The sequence below is a fragment of the Xiphias gladius genome, chromosome 21 (genome assembly GCF_016859285.1).
Source record: "Xiphias gladius isolate SHS-SW01 ecotype Sanya breed wild chromosome 21, ASM1685928v1, whole genome shotgun sequence".
Lineage (NCBI taxonomy): Eukaryota > Metazoa > Chordata > Actinopteri > Istiophoriformes > Xiphiidae > Xiphias > Xiphias gladius.
The window spans coordinates 30,863,597-30,884,732 of NC_053420.1; the positions used below are offsets into that span (position 1 = coordinate 30,863,597).

General features: G+C 39.6%; 1 protein-coding gene across 1 annotated transcript; it reads right to left on the minus strand.

The window, feature by feature from the left end:
* On the minus strand, positions 1-11,216 carry LOC120807433 (serine/threonine-protein kinase 35-like). The gene is made up of 3 exons (XM_040159475.1): positions 10,528-11,216; positions 8,310-9,051; positions 1-224 (listed from the first exon to the last, which is right to left on the minus strand). Exons 1-2 carry the CDS (start codon positions 11,018-11,020, stop codon positions 8,333-8,335), a joined length of 1,212 nt encoding a protein of 403 aa, XP_040015409.1. The 5' UTR covers positions 11,021-11,216; the 3' UTR covers positions 1-224; positions 8,310-8,332.
* Between the last annotated feature and the right edge of the window lie 9,920 nt (positions 11,217-21,136).

A 21,136-nucleotide genomic window follows, 5' to 3' on the forward strand; every position in this document is an offset into this window, starting at 1 on the left:
TAATGTTTCTCGCTTTATTACAATATTCAGGGCAGGGCAAACAGTGTCTTTAAGAACTGGCAGATGACCTCACTGTAAACAACTTCAAAGAAAACAAAAATCCCATTTCAGTATCCCAACTGCAGGAGTAACTGCTTTCCTTTGCTTCTCCTTTATCTTCACAGTCTTAAGAATAACACAGGGAGACCCTCACTGATGTAGCAGCTCCAGGTAGCAACACGTGTCTGTGGAGACAAAATAAAAATAACTTCCATTAGAAAGTGAACCAACAGCAACAGGCACAAAGCCTAGATGTAACAGTTTTGTCTGCATATGTGGGACATGGTAGCCTCAAGCAGGCAGAAACAAGCTTATGGCTGGAGTGCTGCTTATTAATCTCTGGAATGGCTGATTTATAAAAAAAAAAAAAAAAATCTGGAAGCACCCTCTTATACAAGTCATATGGTTAGGTAGGGGAGAAATCTGATTGCAGGCCTACTGCATGTATAACCTGGTTATGACCGTACATGTAAACACGCTCTCCGATGATCTGCGTAACTTGATTTCTCAGAGCAACCTGGTTTCTTGTGAGCACATAACAGCCTGACTGTGTCGTCTGTAACCAGTTTGTGGCAGTAAGACACAAGATGGACCAGTGTTTGGTTCAGTGTTGGTGACACATGACATCTATTGGCCAGATGGACATTAATGGCCCCCAGGTTAATGTTTCTAGTGACTCAACCTTTTTTCTAGAACCAACATTAGACCAAAATTTCCACATGTGCACAAGAAATATCAAATTCTAATGTGAATACCACCATGAAATTTAAGAAACTGATTAATCAGGAAAATTCATCAATATAAGAAACAATTGTTAGTTGCCCCTTCTAAAAACAATTTCTCAAGAGATTTCAAAAGACGAAACCTAGAAGACCTTACACAGTTTAAGAGTTGAATAGATAAAACCCATCATTATTCTGCTGCAGTAGAAAGGAACAAATCCTACAAGTCTAATGGTGATCACATAAGTAACTTCAACTAGTGATAAGACGGTTTCTGTGCAATATGTAGCCTTTTTCCACATTATGATGAAAACTTTGTACTCTGGCCACTCTGCCTTTGAATGTATAGTGAATAGTGTGTAGTGTTAGTGAACAGTATTTGTTATTGTTTGTATCATTTGTTAGAGGACAACAACAAAAATAAGCTCTTACAGCGTGTCTATATGACATGATTGGACTGGAATTGGCAGAACTTTGGCTGATGGCTGCCCTGTCTCCACCAGTAACATGGGGACGTTCAGTTATGTACGGAGGCATCTGGACAGTGACACAATTTTCATAATTCTCTGTACACCACCATAATGGATTTGAAACAAAGCCATCAAGTTGTGATTGAAGTGTAGACTTTCAGCTTTAATTCAAGGAGTTTCACAAAAATATCATATTGACCATTTAGAAATTACAGCCATTTTTATACATAGTCCCAAAAGTTACTGGACAGTTGACTGACAGTTTCATGTCCAGGTGTGGCCTGTTCCCTCCTTATTTTATGACAAGTAGATAAAAGGTCTGGAGCTGATGTCAAGTGTTGAATTTGCATTTGGTAGCTGTGCATGGGTACTCTCAATATGTGGTCTAAAGAGGTGTTGATGCAAATGGAGGCGGCCATCAATAGGCTGAAAGAACAAAACAACGCTATCCAACAGATAGCAGAAATTTTAGAGGAGTGGCAAAATCAACAATTTGGTACATTCTTAAAAAGAAGGAATGTATTTGCGAGCTCAGCAACACCAAAAGGCCTGGAAGACCATGGAAAGAAAACTGAGGTGGATCAAGAAAAACCCTTTGCAACATCTAGCCAGGTCAAGAACACTCTGGAGGATGTAGGCGTATCATTGTCAAAGTTTACAATCAAGAGAGGCCTTCATGAATGTAAATACAGAGGGTTTACCACAAGGTGCAAACCACTGGTAACTCTGGCCAGATTAGACTTTGCCAGAAAACATCAGTTTGGAAACCAGATTCTTTGCACAGATGAAACCAAGATGAACTTGTACCAGATTGATGAATGAACCGAAACATACTGTGAAAGCAACCCAAGAGCTCCTCAAGGTAAAGAAATGGAATATTCTTCAATGGCCAAGTCAGTCACCTGACCTCTACCCAACTGAGCATGCTTTTCACTTACAGCAGTCAAAACTGAGCGCAAAAAAGCAGGAACTGAAGGCAGCATTTGGTGATGTCCATGGGTTCCTGACTTCAGGCAGTCATTGACTGCAAAGGATTTTCATCCAAGTATTAAAAATAATCTAATATTTATAATTATCTTGGTCCAATTATTTTTGAGCCTCAGAAAATTAGGGACCATTTATAAATATGGCTGTAATTTCTTAACAGTTAATGCGATATTTTTGAATCACAGCTGAAAGTCTAAATTTATATCAATCTTGTCACTGTCCAAATACTTAAGTAGCTAACTGTGCCTCACTGTTTTGCATGGAGGCTCCATCCACGAAGTCAAAGTAATGTCATTGTGCACCTGAGATAATTTATTTTTAAATGAAAGTTGATTTTACAGCAAGGGTGACAGGCATTCGTATCATATCTGTCCCATTTTCAGTTTATTCCTACCAGAAAAAGCTGTCTCTCGAATACATAATGCAACACTATGAGCTCTTTGTCCACAATACACTACAGGCAGACAGGGAGGAACTGTTACTGTTACTACCCTGGGAGTATGCATGAACATTAATGGTTGGTAAGAGTGGCATTTAACAATGTAACAGGACACGCAACAGAAGTAATCCTGGCCAGTGCAGAACAGTGCAATGCCCCTTGTAAATTCAACATATTCCAAAGATGTTATCCACCCAAGTCACACTTCAGAATGTTCTCCTGCAGTGATGTAATGATTCGATTCAGACTGACAACCGTGAAACAGTTTGTTATGTCATGCATGACATAACAAACTCACTGATGTTTGCAGTGATAAAGGAGTAGTATCAGCCAATTGTTCATGTTCTACGTTGCACACCACACCATTACATGTTAGGTTGCATTCACTCGAACTTGACTTCTTGAAAAAGTGACGGCCCAAAAAAATTGCAAAGAAATTTTCCGAGCACATTTCTGTAGCATCTTTAGGACAAATTTAGCACTTTTAGCCTCACTACTTCTCAGGCTCTAAGAAAAGGGGAGCAAAAGACAAGAACAGTGGTGCTTTGCGCACTGGGCTTACTTGCTTATTTTATCTGGTATTTCAAGCTCAAACAGAATGATATCTCTCCTGACAGCTCTTTGTTTGCTTGCAAAACATCTGGCAGCAGCTCCGTTATAAGCAAACAATGTTTTCTGTGAGGAGACACTGAAACTCCCCGGAGGATTTCAAAGCCAGCTGGTTTACACAACATAGACACAGCTTGTGAGACGTTTCTAACATTTTACCAGGCTGATTTGAACCACTGAGTCTTACAGTACAGCTGTGAGGACATGAAATTTGCAGCAGCCTATAAACACAGAGATGTGCTGAGTCAGTGCAGTAATGCCACATTGCTGCAGCAAATAGTCTTAGGACTCGTTTACAGCAGTGCCCACTGCAGAGTGCCCTGTCTGCTGCACACACACACACACGAGCACACGCTAACTGACAATCATATCTACTGCTTGTAGAAAGGACACAGATTCATCGCAACAGCACAGATAAAATCTCTCTCAATTTAACAAAAGTACCAAAATAGAAAGTCTGAATTCTGTCAGGCTGGACAGAAAATGTATATGGATAGCGTAACTGTAACGACAGAGTAAAGCTGACATGTTAAAAGCACTAAAGGCATTTATCCAGCAAGCTGTAAATGAAGCATGAGGTGTGGTGGGACAGACCGTCGGGAGGGTTTTACTGAGGTCACAGGCCTGCTGTCAATCACACTGACAGGGCAGCTGACTCTGGGGCCACAAACACTGCCAAATAGCGCAGGAGTTCCTGCACCCTACCTCACATCAACACAGTTTACATGTCTGACAGCACGTTGGTCTGTAAACCACTGTGTTGGGGATCATCATCAGTAGTGAAGAGCTGGAGCCTGTGGTTAATCCAGCAGCACAAATAGTCCTTTGTTAAATCTGGCCTGTACCATGTGAGGGGACTGATGCGTTTAGAGATGTGCAGCCGCTTGGCTTGCCAGTCACAGATACAGTCTGTGCCCAGCAATGCTGTCACAGATTTTCCTAACGTACTCTGTTGCATAACTGACTTAAAAGGGGTTCAGGCAGGGATTTAGAGCTTTATCCTGCGGCTTGTAGAGACAACATGTTTTAATGGTCAATGCTGACTTGTCACTTTTATGTAGCATGGGAATTTGGCAGAAAGATTCATGGTCTGGATTCATCCTTTGCCACATGAATGCAACAGAACAAGCTATGTTGCCGATAGCAAGGCTATTTAACGTAACATGCCAATATGCTCTAAACTGCTGGTGCTGGACTATGATACACAGCTTTAGCAGTCATTCATGCTCTCAAAAGGAGGAGTCATTTTTCCTGGAGTCTGATTATATCCAGTCTTTGACATTCAACATACTACTGAAAATTTCTACAAATTGACGAAGATAAACCCTAATAGTTAGTTCACCCAAATCACAAACACACTTTCTCACTTATCCCTGGTGGTATCTACACATGCACATAATTCAAGAGCATGTCCATTGTTGAGACGTCTATTACTGCCTAAATACAATGGAGGTGAGTGCTACACAAAAAATCAATACTATGTCTCCTTTCAAAAACAATATCCCGGTTTTGAACTGACAACTTTTGGTAGGATATAGTCCCTGTTGAAAGCTGTTGACAGCTTTCGCTGAGTAATTGGGACAGTGTTACGTGAGAGAGACCTTGCTTTTGAGGAATCTGCGGTGCTTTTAAGTCATCCTACAACTCTAAACTGCAGCTAAGCCGATGAGAAAGCAATATCCCCAACATAATGGTTAGTCAGTTGTCCATACATACACTGAAAAAGTTTGTGCTTGCTGCAATCATTCCTGCGGTTCACACTGGCACGCTGAGTAGACTGTGTTAGACAAACCAAATGGGTATCTTCCAAAGTTAGTCTTTTTTTACCAAATTTCCTCTTTGTGTTAATATCCCTCCACTGTAGCTCAATACTGTCCGAGAAACACAAAGAGTGTACAAAACAGTACAAAATACATACTTGAGAGAACTGTTGTCCCCCATCACCTCCATGGAAGCATGGTAGGAAAGGATCTTTTCCTATTTGAGCATATGAATGTGTCTGATATAATCTCATTCATTTATGCTCTCATTTCATCTGGTGCAAGTGACAGTCAAACTGGCTAAAAATTAATGTTTTATACATCGTTATTTGTAATGTAAAAAGAGTGAGGAGAGGTAGAAGGTTCAATAAAAAATTCGCTAAGGTTGTGGGTTAGAGTTGTTAATGTTTTCAGATGTTCAAGACTTGTTTACAGCAGTATGGTTTGTAAACACAGCACAGCTTATACTAGTAATTATGATAAGCTGACAAACTGCCAATTATTCATCATTGGGTCTGTCAGTGGACTATCAGTGGACTGACATGCAGAAAGCTGAGCAGGAGATGGTCAGCTGGGATGTCTGCAACCCCAACCCCCGCCCTGCTCACATAACTTGCTCTTGTCACCATCCCCCTGCAAGAGCAAGGCACAAGTCGTAAGAACAAACAAAGGCAAGAGGCGTGACACAATGTTTTTCAAACATAAAAGACTGCGATTCTGTGGTTCCAGCTCAGTTATGGAATGAGCAGCTAATTATCATATGTACTATCCATTTACAAAGCAACAGGGGGAGCAAGCCTCTTCAAAACACAGGCATCCGTATACTGAGGGATCTGTGGCCCTGGGGCCAGGGGGTGGCTGGAGTTTGGTTGCATAAGATGTGTCCTGGTTAAGTCCAACACAACACTCACACGCTTATCCAGGCAAGATGACTGACAGCACATACACAAAGGTTAGTCACTGCAGTTACTAAATATGTGCCCTGGGCGACGCGCTAACTGCAACCTCACCCTCGCTCATTACCATTCACTTGCACAAATAAATAAACTGCATGGAACTGGAGTGTTTCACAACACCTCACACTGCAAATGTCTTTTACTGTAACTGACAGCCATCAGAGACCAGATCAGAATAGATGTTAGGACAAAGGTTCTGACACAAACACGGAACATTGAAACTCTGTTACATAAGCCATTATTAAATGTAGTGGTACTATAAATGTTCCAGAACATTAAATTTCTTCTGTTAAATTCAAAATAGTTTGGATTTTTTGCGTGTATGTCCAAAGGTTTTCAACACACTACAACAGAGATATAAGAACCATGTTGATGGGACATTTTGTGACTTAGTAATGTCAAAAATGTTTTGAGAAAAACAGCAAATTTATGAACGTCTGAGTGGAAACCGCCATCATTAGGGTTCCCGTGAGTTCCAATTTGATTGACTAATGTCTCTTAAGAGAAGTGGTATAAAGGTTGCATCATTCAGTTTCAATGGGCTGGGTTAAAAAAAAAAACTGGGTTGTACAACCTGTTTTGATTTCTGACCACATTGGAAATCAAGTGTTTATAGTCATTCCGAAATAACTGCAAGTCTCTACTGGAAGACATTAATAGTGTTACACTCATTTTTTAACATTAAAAGTGACAATAGCGAGTCTCATGGTGAACTGGTCAGTTGATATGCTCTCGTCCGACCAAATTCTCATTGGTTGGATAATTGCTGATGTTACTTTCATAAGGAGAAAGGCACTACATCAATATCCTTCGAGGATGAATCTAATCTTTTTGGTGACAGGAGGGACACACTACCTGCTAAAACAGAGGGATGTTTTGAAATTTTTTTTTTGAATATGTCTAACTTAAATGAAACTTAAATGAAACACCTAACTTAACATTTACTGGACGATTACTCTGAGTTAGCTCCAAACTAAATGACACCATGTCAAAGAAGTCGCTGGTGTGGCTGTATTTGTTAAAACGGATGACCAAAAATTGGAGTGTAAACTTTGCAGACATCACTTTGCATATCACAGCTCAACAACCAACATGGCAGATCATCTAAAACAAGGTAGTCTAACTTGTCTGCGTTAGGATGATCAGTAAACTTTTGTGTTAACAATTGAGGCTGTGAGTGTATATTCCTCAACAGTTCTTGTGCTGGGATCACCACGTGATATAGCTCTGTTTTTGGAACTCATATGAATATGGGCAGGTGCACGCTGGTCAGCTCTGATTCTGTTTTGGAGAGTTACAGAAATGGTCGGACTCAGCCCTAGTCAGGAGGAAGGTCACAGAGCAGGGTTGGATGTGTGCTGTCCCATTCAGGTCAAGCACAGGTGCAGGTGTAACTCATTACATTGTGTTGGTCAGGAAGTGGTAAAACACAGCTGTGGCCACAGTGGCACGGTTGGGGATATTTTGCATTGCATTTACTAAGCATGCTGAGGGCCTCCTTCTGGAAGACGCTGTGAACTTACGAAATAAAGCACAATAAATTACTGATTGTAATCACATTTGTGTCCTGTATTTCACCTGGAACTCAACAGCCCCACAGGTGATCAGAACACCAGGTCGTCATCAAAGGAGATGACACAGCAAAATTGACATGACCAGTGGCTTAATCCTTTGTTGCCCAGATTAATGCAATCAACACTGCAAATTCCCCATTTTTACCTTTGTGGAAACACCAACTTTAAGTTTTGGCATTTCCACAATGTTGGCTAAACCAAAGTGGTTGTGGCAACAAAAATATGATTGTTAAACCGTCTCAGAGGAATGATTTTAGTCTAAATGAATGTCAAACATTACTAAATATATAAAACTGATTAAGTTTCTTCTCCAATAGCGCAGTCAACAAATCACTTGGGTAAAGGTTATGAATTGTTGAACTCATCTCTGCCTTATCTACAGCTTTCCAGGGCTGGTATAGATTTTTTAGAGGAACTTATTTAAAAAGGTAATGGCTGACCAGTACAGACTGCATGATTCACATTCCAATGTTGTACAAAAATGCATGTTTCAGATTGTTAAAACAAACATCTCCAAGTACACTTGCTATCTGATGAGAGAACAACAAATTACATTTTATGTAAGGGGCAAAGTCTTTCAGCTGCAATGCGTATACTGCGCTATAGTCACTGTGAACCACATATAAATACTATAGTAGTACAACATTAAATTGGAGATCCAGTAATTCATAAAAAAGGCAGATTGCTTAACAGACGGTTCACTAAGGTCAGAGAAATCATGGGGCAATTATGTGAAGAGAAAGACATGGGTACCTGTAAAACAATCGGGTTGGGAGTCATGCAGCACACATAACCTGATCCATTCTGGCCTGCAGCTCAAAAGCATCGGGCCGATCCTGAGGGTTGACCGCAAGCATGTCTTGAAGCAGCTTCCTCACCCCATCAGACATGCATGACCTGCGTTTCTGTGGGATGCTGAGTACCATCTTTGGATTCTCTAGCAGTGCCTCACCCACTGGCACAATGTCTGCTCCTTGTCTCACATATGTTCCCAGCAGCTCCCGCTTAGACTCTGCATCAATGAAAGTAATTCTCTCCAACATTGCCCAGATGATGATGCCTAGGGCAAATATGTCCGCCTTGGCTGTGTAATGGCCCTCCCACACTTCGGGAGCCATATAGAAGTCTGAGCCGCACGCTGATGACAACCAAAACTTGTTGACATTGACGTTTTTGTTCTTATCTTCGCCTTCTTTGCCCTCGCTGGCGTTACCCAAACCAGCACAAACTTTACTCAGGCCAAAGTCGGCCACCTTGAGCACCGGAGTCCCTGACTTCTCTGAGATGAGGATGTTGTCAGGTTTGAGGTCTCTGTGGACAATGTTGTTTTCATGCAGGAAAGCAACGGCACTGGTCAACTGGAGCATAAAGCTGTTGTTGGTTCGTGGGTTGGGCCGACGAGACAGGATGAACTGGTTGAGATCACCGCCTTCACAGAATTCCATGACGAACCAGAGGTAACAAGGCTCCTCTGGAGGACTGAGCACTCTTTCACCTGAAAAGGACACACACCAGTCATTCGCACAGCGATGTAATGTTACAACACTCCATGTAGTTACATATGAAAACAAAGACCTATTTTGCTATAACCAAAACATAGAATATTGATGATTTGGACACGTCACTGAGAAAATATACAAGGCCATCAGATACAGACATGGTTTATTAGAGATTTTGTTGTGAAATGATTACCGTTTCCAAACAACTAAGTGAATGTGCACTCTTACTACCTGACCGTAGGTATAGGTGCCACTCCAATCCCACTGGACATGTCCTGCCTTTCTTTATCAGGGTGTGTCTGAAAATGTTTTGTGTGGAGGAGTATCTGAATTACAACACAATGAGACTTCGTGGAACCAGTTCACAGTATCTCTAACATGCTTTGGCATATATTGTCAATTTTCAGCGAAAAAATATGTCAACCTGAGCAGCGGAAGAGTTAAACAAAATCATTAATGACTCACTGTAAGCCAAAAAAATAAATGGTATTCATTATTCACAGACTGACTATTTGCATTGCTAGAACCACTCCATACAGGCCATTGACTGAGAGGTATATTTCAAATATCAGGGCGATATAACTGCACACAAGTGGACACTTATGAGCAACAAGAAATCATCTGTTGTTCGGTGTGATAGTTGATATAAATCAGTCTTTCACAATAGTACCATGATGTAATTGAAGAACACTAAACCTGCATAGCACATGAAGACAGCCTTTACAATGAAGCTAAAACTTTGTTGACGTGATTGATTTGGCAGAAGTGTAGTGGTTGTCAATGGAATGTGACAAATACCTCTGTGAATACAGCCAACCCAGTAGACTCCATTTTAGTGAGTCCGAGCCTCGGGAGCTCCCTCACAAAATCTGCCCATCCCCCCAACGAGTCAGTGTCATGGCGACAACAACAATTCTACTTGAAAGGAAATTTCATAAGACAAAGCTAGACATACAAACTGAACCTTACAGGCATACATTTTTCTTTTGGGCCGCTGAAATTTAGCTACAGGGTAGCGCCACAAATGCCAAGGCAAAAAGCAAAACCACCAAGATTAAACATCCTCCTCTGGGTTAGCTAAATCGCATTACCATTGTGATGTGACTGATAAGACACTCACCGAAACTGTTAATCATTAGGTCTCAATGATCAATCATTTGAAAAAAGACCCCAGCATTACCATATATACCGTATGACCATACTTACAGTAAAGCAGTGTCGAAATCTGAGGAACTACCTCCTGCTTCGGATAGCAAACCAAAACTACATTAAAATATCTTGAAATTTAAGGATACGTCGGCTTTATCGGACGATCACCAAAACTCTTTGCTAGAACAAAACAGTTTCTGAAGTTTCAAAGACTGCTGCTTTAATGCGGCATTTGGGAAACCAAAAAGTAGCACTTAGCACTCTTAAGTCGGGGGAAGTGACTCAGCTCAAACACATAACGTTGGAGAACTACAGAGACTCACCTTTTAGTGAGGTCTCCACCAGGCGCAGGTACTGTTTGGACCGTTTGTTCCCATGACTCATTTTCTGGGCCATACCGTTCCTCTGGAGGACACACTCTTCCAGCTGCACCACATTTTGATGCCGTTTCTCAAGACTTGCCAGCGCCCAGAACTCCTGCAGGGCGAGCTCCACGTTTTCCGGCGCGTCGCATCGCAGTTTCTTCACAGCAACTTTAGCACCCGACCTCCGGGCCACCGCTTCATACACAACGCCGTATGTACCCCTTCCCACCTCCCTCAGCAGGCTGTAGCGGGGCGCTATGACCCTCCGCTCCAGGCTGTCCTGCTTGAAGAGGCCGGTTTCCTCCTCCATGTCATGGTCTTCTTCCGTGTTTCCCACGCTCAGACACCGAAGCACACTGGATTCGTCAGCTCGTGCTCCGGTTTGTTGTCTGCAGCAGGCTCGCGCGCTCCTCGTGCGTCTCCGCCAGTTGTCCCCACCAAATGTATCCATACGTCCCCGTGAATCTTTCACGATTCAAATATTAGATTAAAAAAAGTGTCCACATGTTGGCAACCACGGCTACGTCCACGCGGCTCGTCACTCTCACTGACTGGTGAAAACAGGACTGAAACTTGCTCAGCAATGTAGGTTAAAGAGAGAGGGAGGGTAGATCGCTTCAATGTACTGGGACATTTCCGGTCGAGACCTTCAAAATAAAATGCGTTTTAGACTACGTTTCTTGTCAGGTGTGCTAAGTTCACGAGTTGAATTCATTGACGCGGGATCTATTGTTAAAAAAAGAAACCACACAATTCATAGTTTTTGCTTTTTTAGGGAAATGATTATGCCTATATTTCACCAGCTGGCGCCTTATTACTTTAAAGTCACACTCTGTGACCTAACTGTAAACACAAGGGTTGCAGCCATCTACAAAAATTCAATGTTATTCAGTTTTTCTGATGACGTTCAAGTTTGGTGGACATAAGTATAATAGGGCCATGATTTATTTAATTGTGCTCCACTGACAAACACAAAAAGTGAGACTCTTTAAGACAGACTTCTCACGTATATATAATTATACCTGTGATTTACAGGGCGTATGTCAAAAAACTCCCGATTAGTATCATGGATCAAGCAAGCCCCCTTTGTTTAACTGCCCCCATCTCATTTCTACTGTGCCATATTTTAAATACCATAGCAGTTTTGTTTCTGAACGCAGAAATATCTTTAGTTCCGGCATATTTCGGGCTCCATATGGCCGCTTGACGCCCCTTAATGGACGGGTTGAAGTGTTGGGATGTACCATTGCCAAAGAACACGGGGTACCAAAATATATTTGCAGAAAAGCTAGCGTCTTTCTGAGTCGGTGAACCTGCGGTAATTTCTAAACGTTATCTTCAACAAGCAAATGAAAATTTCTACATCATTTGAAAATTACAGAAATGTATCTTATTTCAACTTATTCCGAAGTGAATAATTACAATAATAAACATTGTTGTACAAAACTGCCTGTGAATTTAGACGTGAAATACAAGTCAGCGGCCGGGTTAATATTTTGAATATTTTGAATATTCTATTTTCCGTTACATAAAAAATGTATTGGTTGTTTGCGTTTATATCCCCCCCGCCAGTTTTCCTATGATAGTTTCTTCCCTCCATTTCTGTCCAGCATGGTACTTCACGTGCGCGTGTCCTTACCTCGCAAGGGCACGTGTAGCAGCATGCTGCCTGCAGAGGCAAGGACAGATGACGTTAGATCGTTTAGGGCACATTAATCATTATTTTAATGACAGCCAAGTTGATTGAAAACATTTCAAGCTTTAAAAATAATTTTATTTAGACTATTGATAAAAATATTCGTGATTATTCACACATTTTTTATTTTCATACTTGCACTAATTAGGCTACATATCACTTTTTCTGAAGAATTTGCCCTTTTTAATTTTTTTCAAATTTTAATTAATTTTTTAACAAGATTTTTTATATGCTTTTAAATACAAACATAAACAAATCAAACAACACACAATACCCTCAAGACACATCTTGACTTAGGTCTCTGATACATGAAGCACACAGTGGGTACTATCCTCCAGGAAGTGCTTGCACCCAATCTCAAACATGCTGTGGAAAATTTCAGAACATCTATGCATGTGTGCACAATATGTATAGGGAGGCATTAAGTCCATTACAATCGACAGTGATGCAACAACTAAACATCTAAACATCTCGAAACACAGTGCATATAACTTCCCACCTACACTTGACTTTTGAGCACATTTCTGTAAGACTTGGTTTCATCCTGTGTCTGAGCTGGAGAATAATCTGTAATCAATGCAAAATTCCTAACCTTAGAATGTCCGGTACAATACATGGTCTTTCCTCCTGAGAGTCAAAGAGGTAACTACTTTGAATCTGAATAAAGCTACAAATCTGTGAATATCTGAAGGATTGATTTCTATTGGAATTGTCGAATGTAACCATCACTCCTTCGTCAAATAGGGGGATTTTGACACCGGGGCACCTATCTCCCCAGATGTTAAATACTCCATCTGAACAGACCAGAGCAAAATCAATGTTACCCTGTATGGGTGCCAGGGAGGATAATGTTTTTGAGCGGCCCTCTAGCTTTCTTGTTGCTTGCCAGGATTGCAAAGTAGTTCTAATTATTACATTATTATCTAGATCAGTCTTGATTTTCCTTGAGTTTAGATAAAATAAAAAACTTGATAATGCATTACCTGTGTAAAATGATTCCAGATCTAGTCCTGCTGATTCTGGGATTCTTATTAATCCACTCAGATATGTAACGAGGCTGTGTGGCTAACTGATAGAGCCTACTATTTGGGACAGCTAAACCTCCCTACTCCATAGCCATTTTAAATCGTGGTTTCCTTTTGTTGCAATTAAATGTACTGAACCAGCTGTTCACCTGAACCATTCCACTACTAACGTTCAAAAAATCGTAGGTAGTAGGTAGGATAGGGACCATTTGGAAATATGAAGAAGCCTCAGTAGAATATTCATTTTAAGTAAGGCAGTCATATCCAAGATAGACGGTGGTAGAGATATCTACATGTCTAAGTCATCACTAATACATTTTAGAAGAGGTTCAAAATTGGCTCTTTTTGTAGGAGCCCCAGATTGTGCAGGCAGTCTGTCAATAAGTGGGTTCAGGTGACAATAAAATCCCCACCTACAATAGAGCATTCAGTTTCAAGTTCAGCAAAATCCAAAAATGCCTTTGTAAATAAAGTCGGCAGGGTGGTTTGGTGGGGCATATATATGAAGAATTGAGATACATATTCCATATAGTACACCCTTAATTATAATATATCGTCCATTACTATCTTTGACACACAATAAAAGTTTAAAGGGGAATTTCTTATTAATCAGGATACACACTCCTTCACTGTTTGAGCTGTATGATGAAAAGAAAGTCTTAGTGACCAAATTCTGTTTAAATTTTCTGTTTAAAAATTCAGGTGGGTTTCCTGCAGGGGTTCGATTTCCACTCCTTGCTTTCTAAGGGAGGTGAGGATCTTCTTTCTCTTCACTGGGTGATGAATGCCCTGTACATTCCAAGTACAGAGCTTAAACCTAGGAATCTTCATAATCACGTTAAATAGACTTCATCATATTTTATGTTGTTGATACTCATCACTGTCCTACATTTATTATTATCCCTATCCAAAGCCATTCTCCACCCTGTATCTGAAACAGCAAAAACGACTGACCGCATCGCAAACACGTAACAACCAGAGGCCATTTCTTGAACAAAACCATTTGCAAACATTATTGCCAGGGCCTAAACAGGCCATACTAAGACCTTTGAACCTAAGAAAAGAAAAACATAATTGGTAGATTACAATTATTTTAATCTAACAATCTACCAATTATTATAATTACTTACGCAGTAAAGATGATCATATAGTAATAAAATTAAAAACAAGAAACAGGAGAAAATGATAGCAAGTCAGTCTTGTCCCTATTCACAAACCTCCTCCCTATATCTTACCAGATACGCCATATCTCCTAACTATTTTGTGAAGGTCTCATCTCTGTAAGAGTGAGCATAGTTAGCCCCATAATTTACCTGGATGGTAATTAGCCCGCAGTGCATCAGAAGACACTGCATACATTCCCCTAAATGGTAACATACCAAATAAGAAAATGCCAGGATATCCATATAGGGTTTCAAAGACAAATCCTCGGCCAACTCAAGAGTCTTCCAGTAGAGAAGTGTGCTTTAATCTGGAGCACTCTTCCTATAGCACATCTCTTTAAAAAAGGAAAGTTTTAAATGTCTCAGTCTACATTGTATATCCTCTAGAGAGAGTCAACAAATGCTGAGGCTTGTTTTGGAGCGTGGAATGTTTTAACAGTATTGTTTACCATGATCCTAAGTGAAGCGGGGTAAATCATAGCATAGTGGGCCCCAGCGGTGTTCTGAAGCTTCCTCCTTACTTGGTCATACTTGCGTCGTCTTGTCTGTGTTACAGCAGCAAAGTCTGGGAAGAAGTGAATCCTCATTCCATCGAGTCAGATGTCTTTGAGCCGTCTAGCTGCATCCATCACCCTCTGGTGGTCACTGAGGTTGTGAAACCTAACTATCATGGCACAGGCATGTAGCCTGTGTGCCCTTTCCAGTTTGATGCAGCACGCTTTGGTGTGTAGGTGTAGGACCTGGGGAATCCAGGACTCCAGCTTCTCCTGCAGGCCAATAATCCATAAATTTTAAAACTGTTCCGTTAATTTTTTTACCTTTTTTTTTTTCAGAACTAGCAGTCGCTATTCAGTGTCAGTCGATGCATCTTCCACTGCTAGGATCCTCTGCTCTGCCTCCCTAGCCCGCTCATTGAATTTTTCTAAACTCTGTGAAATATTGGTGTGATGTCACGTACCATCTTTTCTATCTTTTTGTCAATCATAGCACTGGTATTTGCCATTATTACTTCTAGAACTTTGGTCAAAATCGGGTACACTTCCGAGCTAGCATTATTATTAACTGCTAGCGCAGCATCACTGTCTTGAGGGGAGGCAGCAGGTGCGTCTCTCGTTTGATTTAGTTATTTGGGAGATGTTTTTCCTGCAGGTTTGCTCCAAAATTGATCCAAGGACATCACTTGGAGTAAATACTCCACATTTCTTTAAATTTTCTCGCCAACAAGAATAATGAAGTCAATACTGTAGGAAAGTGTGCCAGAGGCGCAACCGAGAATGGCTGCTCCGGTGCTTCCATCACTGTAAGTCAGCAGAATTTGACCTTTGAAACTGACTTGTCTGGATTTATTCTTTTTTTTCTTTTAAATGAATCATTTGCGAGCAACACGAGACTACTTTAGTTTGTATGAGTGAATATTGAAAATGGACGTAGTAATTTCATGCAAGGTAATATAGTAATGATATAGTATAATAATATAGTTTTGTTCTCAGATGGATATTTGTCACATTCATCTGAACAGAGTTAGTTGTTTTCTTAATATGCCATACGTAGGATCATTCTCTCTCTCTTTGAATAGACAGAGAAAAAAAATCAGTTTCAGAAAAGAAAACCATCCATCCATTCACCACCTATCCTGTTCTTTCATTTACTCATTGAAATTGTGTGTGGTAAATACAAATAAGTCACCTAATGAGTTGATACATAACGTATACTGCAATGGAGTGAATCAATACATTTTGGGTGATAGTAACTCCATAGCTCAGTGTATAGGACACAAAGGTTTTATATATGGTGTTTAATGTTTTATTTTATCATACTGGAACTAACCTGAAACTTCCTTATGCTTGTCTTATGGCCTCCCTCTTTGATTACGGTGTGTACACAAATTGTAGTGCTCCAAACTGTAATTTGCCCCAGTCTTCCAACAGACTTAAAGCTGTCTTTGGCACAGCTTAAAGTGGTCTGAAGCTAGAAGAGCCACGATGTGGATAAATAATCAGAGTATTTTTGTGCTATGAGGCTATAAAAATCTTTGTATTTTGTTTGTCAGTTACTGTCTACATAAAACCAAGTCAAGCCCAAAGCCACATGTTTCTCAGAGCTGTAGTGGGTATGATGAGCTGGACTTCAATTGTCCAGTGTTTGTTTGTGACTTTTTGAGTAACAGAATACAGTCCTCTCTTTATCCTGTGCTGACATCATCCCTCACGAAGCTAAATTTATGATCGCCACAGATGACCTCATATGTCTGCTGTGTCCCTGGTGAGAGAATGTCTGTGTTGTTTTGTTTATTTGTCCATTCCCAGATGACTCTCATCTCCTTTGAAGCACCAACAGCTTTAAGTGTTTTGTACGGCACTAAAGAAAATACGTCTTTTTTGAAGTTCCTTCTTAATCTGTTGTTTCCCAGCACGTTTGTTGATAATTGAGTGAAGTTAAAATACTGATGTGTTATTTTGGGCAGGGCTTATTTGTAAATGTGCCCCAAATTTCTGCACGTGGAGGGCAGAAAGTATGGTGGTATGAGGGCACTTGTTTGGCATGTTTTTGTCCTGAGTGTGAAGACTGATGTACATGGAGGATTACCCTGATGAAAACTTTATTTCAATATTTCATTTAGAAATTTAGAGTATTTTATTATTAAGCCATTTATATAAAGAACTGCAAAGAAACTTCTACTCTTTTACTGTTAAAGCTACTCATTCACAACAACAACTACATCCTCTAAACAGAGATATTTTTATTTTTTTTTTTTTTTTTTTCTTATTTTTTTTATGTTTTTCCAAACATGGTTTTTCTTTTCGGGGTGGGTGGTGGTGGGGATGGTTGCTTGCAAAGAGTTTCAGCCATTGTTGCATTTGTTTTTTTGAAGTGTATAATACACCCTCTGAGCAGCGCTACTGCTTCAGCCTCTCATGCTGAACTGAGTGACTCTGATCTATAAAGTAAAATTAATATGATGGATGGGATGAGATGGGCCAGCCATGACCGTGAGCGGATGCCACTCTTGATGTGATGATGTTGAACTTGCTTTCTTTTGGAGTAAGTGGTAACAGTAGTGGTACCTATTGCCTATGTAGCTGTAGCATTGCAAATGCATACATATATATACTTAAATAACAACTTTGGGGTTGCATGTGTGGTGTGTGTGTGGTGGTGGTGTGGTGTGGGGGGTGTATATAAAAGCAAACAAAAATACATCAACACATCACATTGGCCTGGCCACAGGTTGTTGCTAGCTACCTAGCTTAGGCTTTTCCATAAATGACCAATGTCAGATTGATGATTGATAAACTTTCAAGAAAAGTTTTTTTCTTTTTTTTTTTTTTTTTTTTGTGTTGAAAAAAAATGCAAAAAATGATAAACCCCTATATAATTTATAATTTTTATAAGACAAGAAGAGGAGAGAGAGAGAGAAAAAAAAAAAAGAGAAGGTGTTGGAGAGAGAGAAGAGAGAGAGCAGTGCTAACTACTGTGCCCAGAGGAGAGGATTTACCCCTGTGCTGTGTTGTGTCAAAAAAAAAAAAACTCTGATTCAATCAAAACACTGTGGCCTACCACCACAGAGATATATGTTCAGTGTAAATTACAGTGTAACCTACAGGTTCAATTAGACAACACAAACCTAGCATAATTATACTGTAATATAGTATTATTGTATAAATATATTTATTTATAAGACATATTTTGCTCACATTTATGTACTAATTGAGACACATTTCAACAATTTAAAGCTATTGATATTTTTGCCATCCAAAAATTGGTAATCCATATGTAGATCAGGGAAACCTAATTTTTTTCCCACCAAGCTCAGTTTTTTACAGTCATGGTTATGCCACAGAAATCAGGTTAACAGATCCATTTAAAGTATGACTGGTAGTAAGAGAAATTTTATACCAGGTCCGATCTTTATAATTTCTATTATTTATATTTGTCAAGGGTGGGGGCAAAAACAATAGTAGTATTCAAAGCCCAGTTAATATCCTAAAATTATAAGGTGTTAAATGCTGAAACTTTTACTGAGGTATATCTTCAGATCCTCCAAATCCTTCATTTTGACTTGTGAGCTGGTCCCACCTGTTTACATATATACCCATAATTCTATGGGAAAGTGCGTTATTGTAGAAATATTAAGACCTTTCCAGAAACATTACACCTTTATTCAGAATATCTATTCATAAAAAATCACTATCCCAAAATTACAACTTCAGTCTTATAACATCTTGATTTTTTTTTTCCACCAACAGTGGCCTAGTACATTCTCATACTTTTGGAAGGAATAAAGTGGCTAAAAATTGGGGCTAAAGAAGTAAGTCAAAAATTGGCTTTGTGTTCAGTCTGAACATGACTGCAGCAGAAGAGAAGGCACACATGGTATGGTCATGAGGCCCTTAGCCAAAAACTTTTTGTTAATGCATTTTATTTATTTAATATCAAAACATCCCTTATTACAATGTTGTGTCACTTGCCCTTCAGTGTCACATGAAATCAATTTCCCATATCCTGTCTAAGTCCTGATCACCAGTATACCACTGTTATCTGCCACTTGTCTAAAGGTCAAAATTGATGTTGCCCCATTTTCTTTATATCAACAGAAGTCAGTTAGTATAATTACAGCTTATACTTGGGATGACAGTCTATCCTGCCGACCCTGTCTCCTAGAAATTATGTTTCTATACAACTAAACTGCAAAAACAAATATTTTTTGTAGGAAGCATAATCGCTGGCTGGATTATGTGCAGAGGCAACATATTTTTTGAATCAATAAAGTGCTACATTTATTAACAGCAGAGGAAATGCCAGGATGTGGCTGTCACACCAGTGTAGGTGAGTGAGGGTCAGGACACAAGGCTGAGGACAGTGATAATCATTCTGTACTCTTTATTGATAGCTTGGCTGGTTAAGAGAATAGGTGGACTTCTGTGTGTGTGGTTCTACAGAGAATAAATGAAAAGGGAAAACAACAGCTCACTGCTATGCTATAACAGTACTATACTATATAAGGTGGAATAAACATTCCACCTTATATAGTATTTATTGTACATTACAAGTAAAGTAATGTACAATAAATATTTGCATTAAAAAACCTTCCTTTCAGAACAAACCACTCACCAAATAGTTGATTACAGGGTGAAATAAACTGAGAAATCATCAGTAACATCCAGTGGCTTTTGCCAGACATGGCAGCCAGTCACCAATAATGCAGCATTTAATTAGTAACACTCAAGTAACCAAATATATCGGACTGAACATTAACTAGAAAATGAAATTGGACACTAGCTATCCTAAAACAATAAAACAGTAATATACTTTGAGCATCTACCATGTAATAGTAAATACCAGTGTAAACAAACAAATACAAGAAGAGGGAAACTAATGTGGCATGATAATGAGCATATTTACATAAAACAGACATTATTCTTCATACATGACACATAAATAAAGACTCCAAGGAAGAACAAACAGGAATCCTCAGTACTTCCAGTAGGTCAAAATCGCACATCATTGGATTTGTTCTGTAAAGCAGTCAAAATGATTCCTGTTGCCCGTGAGGACATTAAGTGTGAGTATGAGTATTATGAGTATTAATTTAGCATGCCAGTAGGTGGCGCATTTGTGAGACTGAATATCCATGTAGAGGTGGAAATCAGGTAATGCTACTGTAAACCTAAAGTAAGAACTCCTATAAACCTACTGTAATACAATTACGCAATGACGAAAGGTAAATAAATGCTGTGCTGAAGCCTTTCTAACACATCCTGTCTGAAGTAATTGGTAACATTCTCTGTATTATACCAGACCAGGATCTTTCCTGAACCTGAACCAAGTGCTCTGAGAGTCTAAATAGAACCATAAACCAGTTTAATAATGCTGGATTCACTACAAGTGTATATTGTCCTTTTTGTGATTTGACAAATACGTAAATGAACAACTTATCCTCTTTTTGTTAACACAAAAAGTAATCCGGTCGCAATTACGCTTCCTTCAAAACGTATATGCTGTTGCAGTTTAGTTGTGTAGAAACATACTTTCAATTTTACCATACCTACACCTACACTTTTTCTGAAACAAAATTCTATTAAAATCCCATAAATTCACATTAACTGGGCTAACACAAGATTAAAACCAGAAATAAATTCGATTTGAATTGTTTTTTTTTTTTTTACATTTGTACACACAATTACTAAAATCACTGAATGTAGAAAAGTGTTACAATGAAAACTTCATACAATACAAAAGGTGTGTGTGTGTAGTGGCCGTGGTGGTGGTGGCGAGCTTGTATTGTCATCAGCAATTTGAATGTATATGCTCAGCCCTGCTGCCCTCCGCCCCCCGCTCCCTGAAAACCATAGTATAAATCGATCCCGGATTAAAAGGTATCAAGAAACATATTATGAGAGGTTAAACATAAAAGAAAGGACACTGGGCTCACTGAATGGTGAGGCAGTTGAAGCGCTCAGGCCAGCTGTCCTGAAATTAAACAACTGTCGACTTATTCGTAAGTAAACAGGAACAATGTGGAGGCAATTTCATACAATGGTCATTCTGTACATGTCAACTAAACCTAAATAGCAATTTAAAGATCCAAACCAAAGCTGACCTCAGTCTGCCATCAACTGTCCACAGTTAAGATTAGCACTGTGTGGTGTGGCATTTATTGTAGTCTACAACCTCTCTTAAGT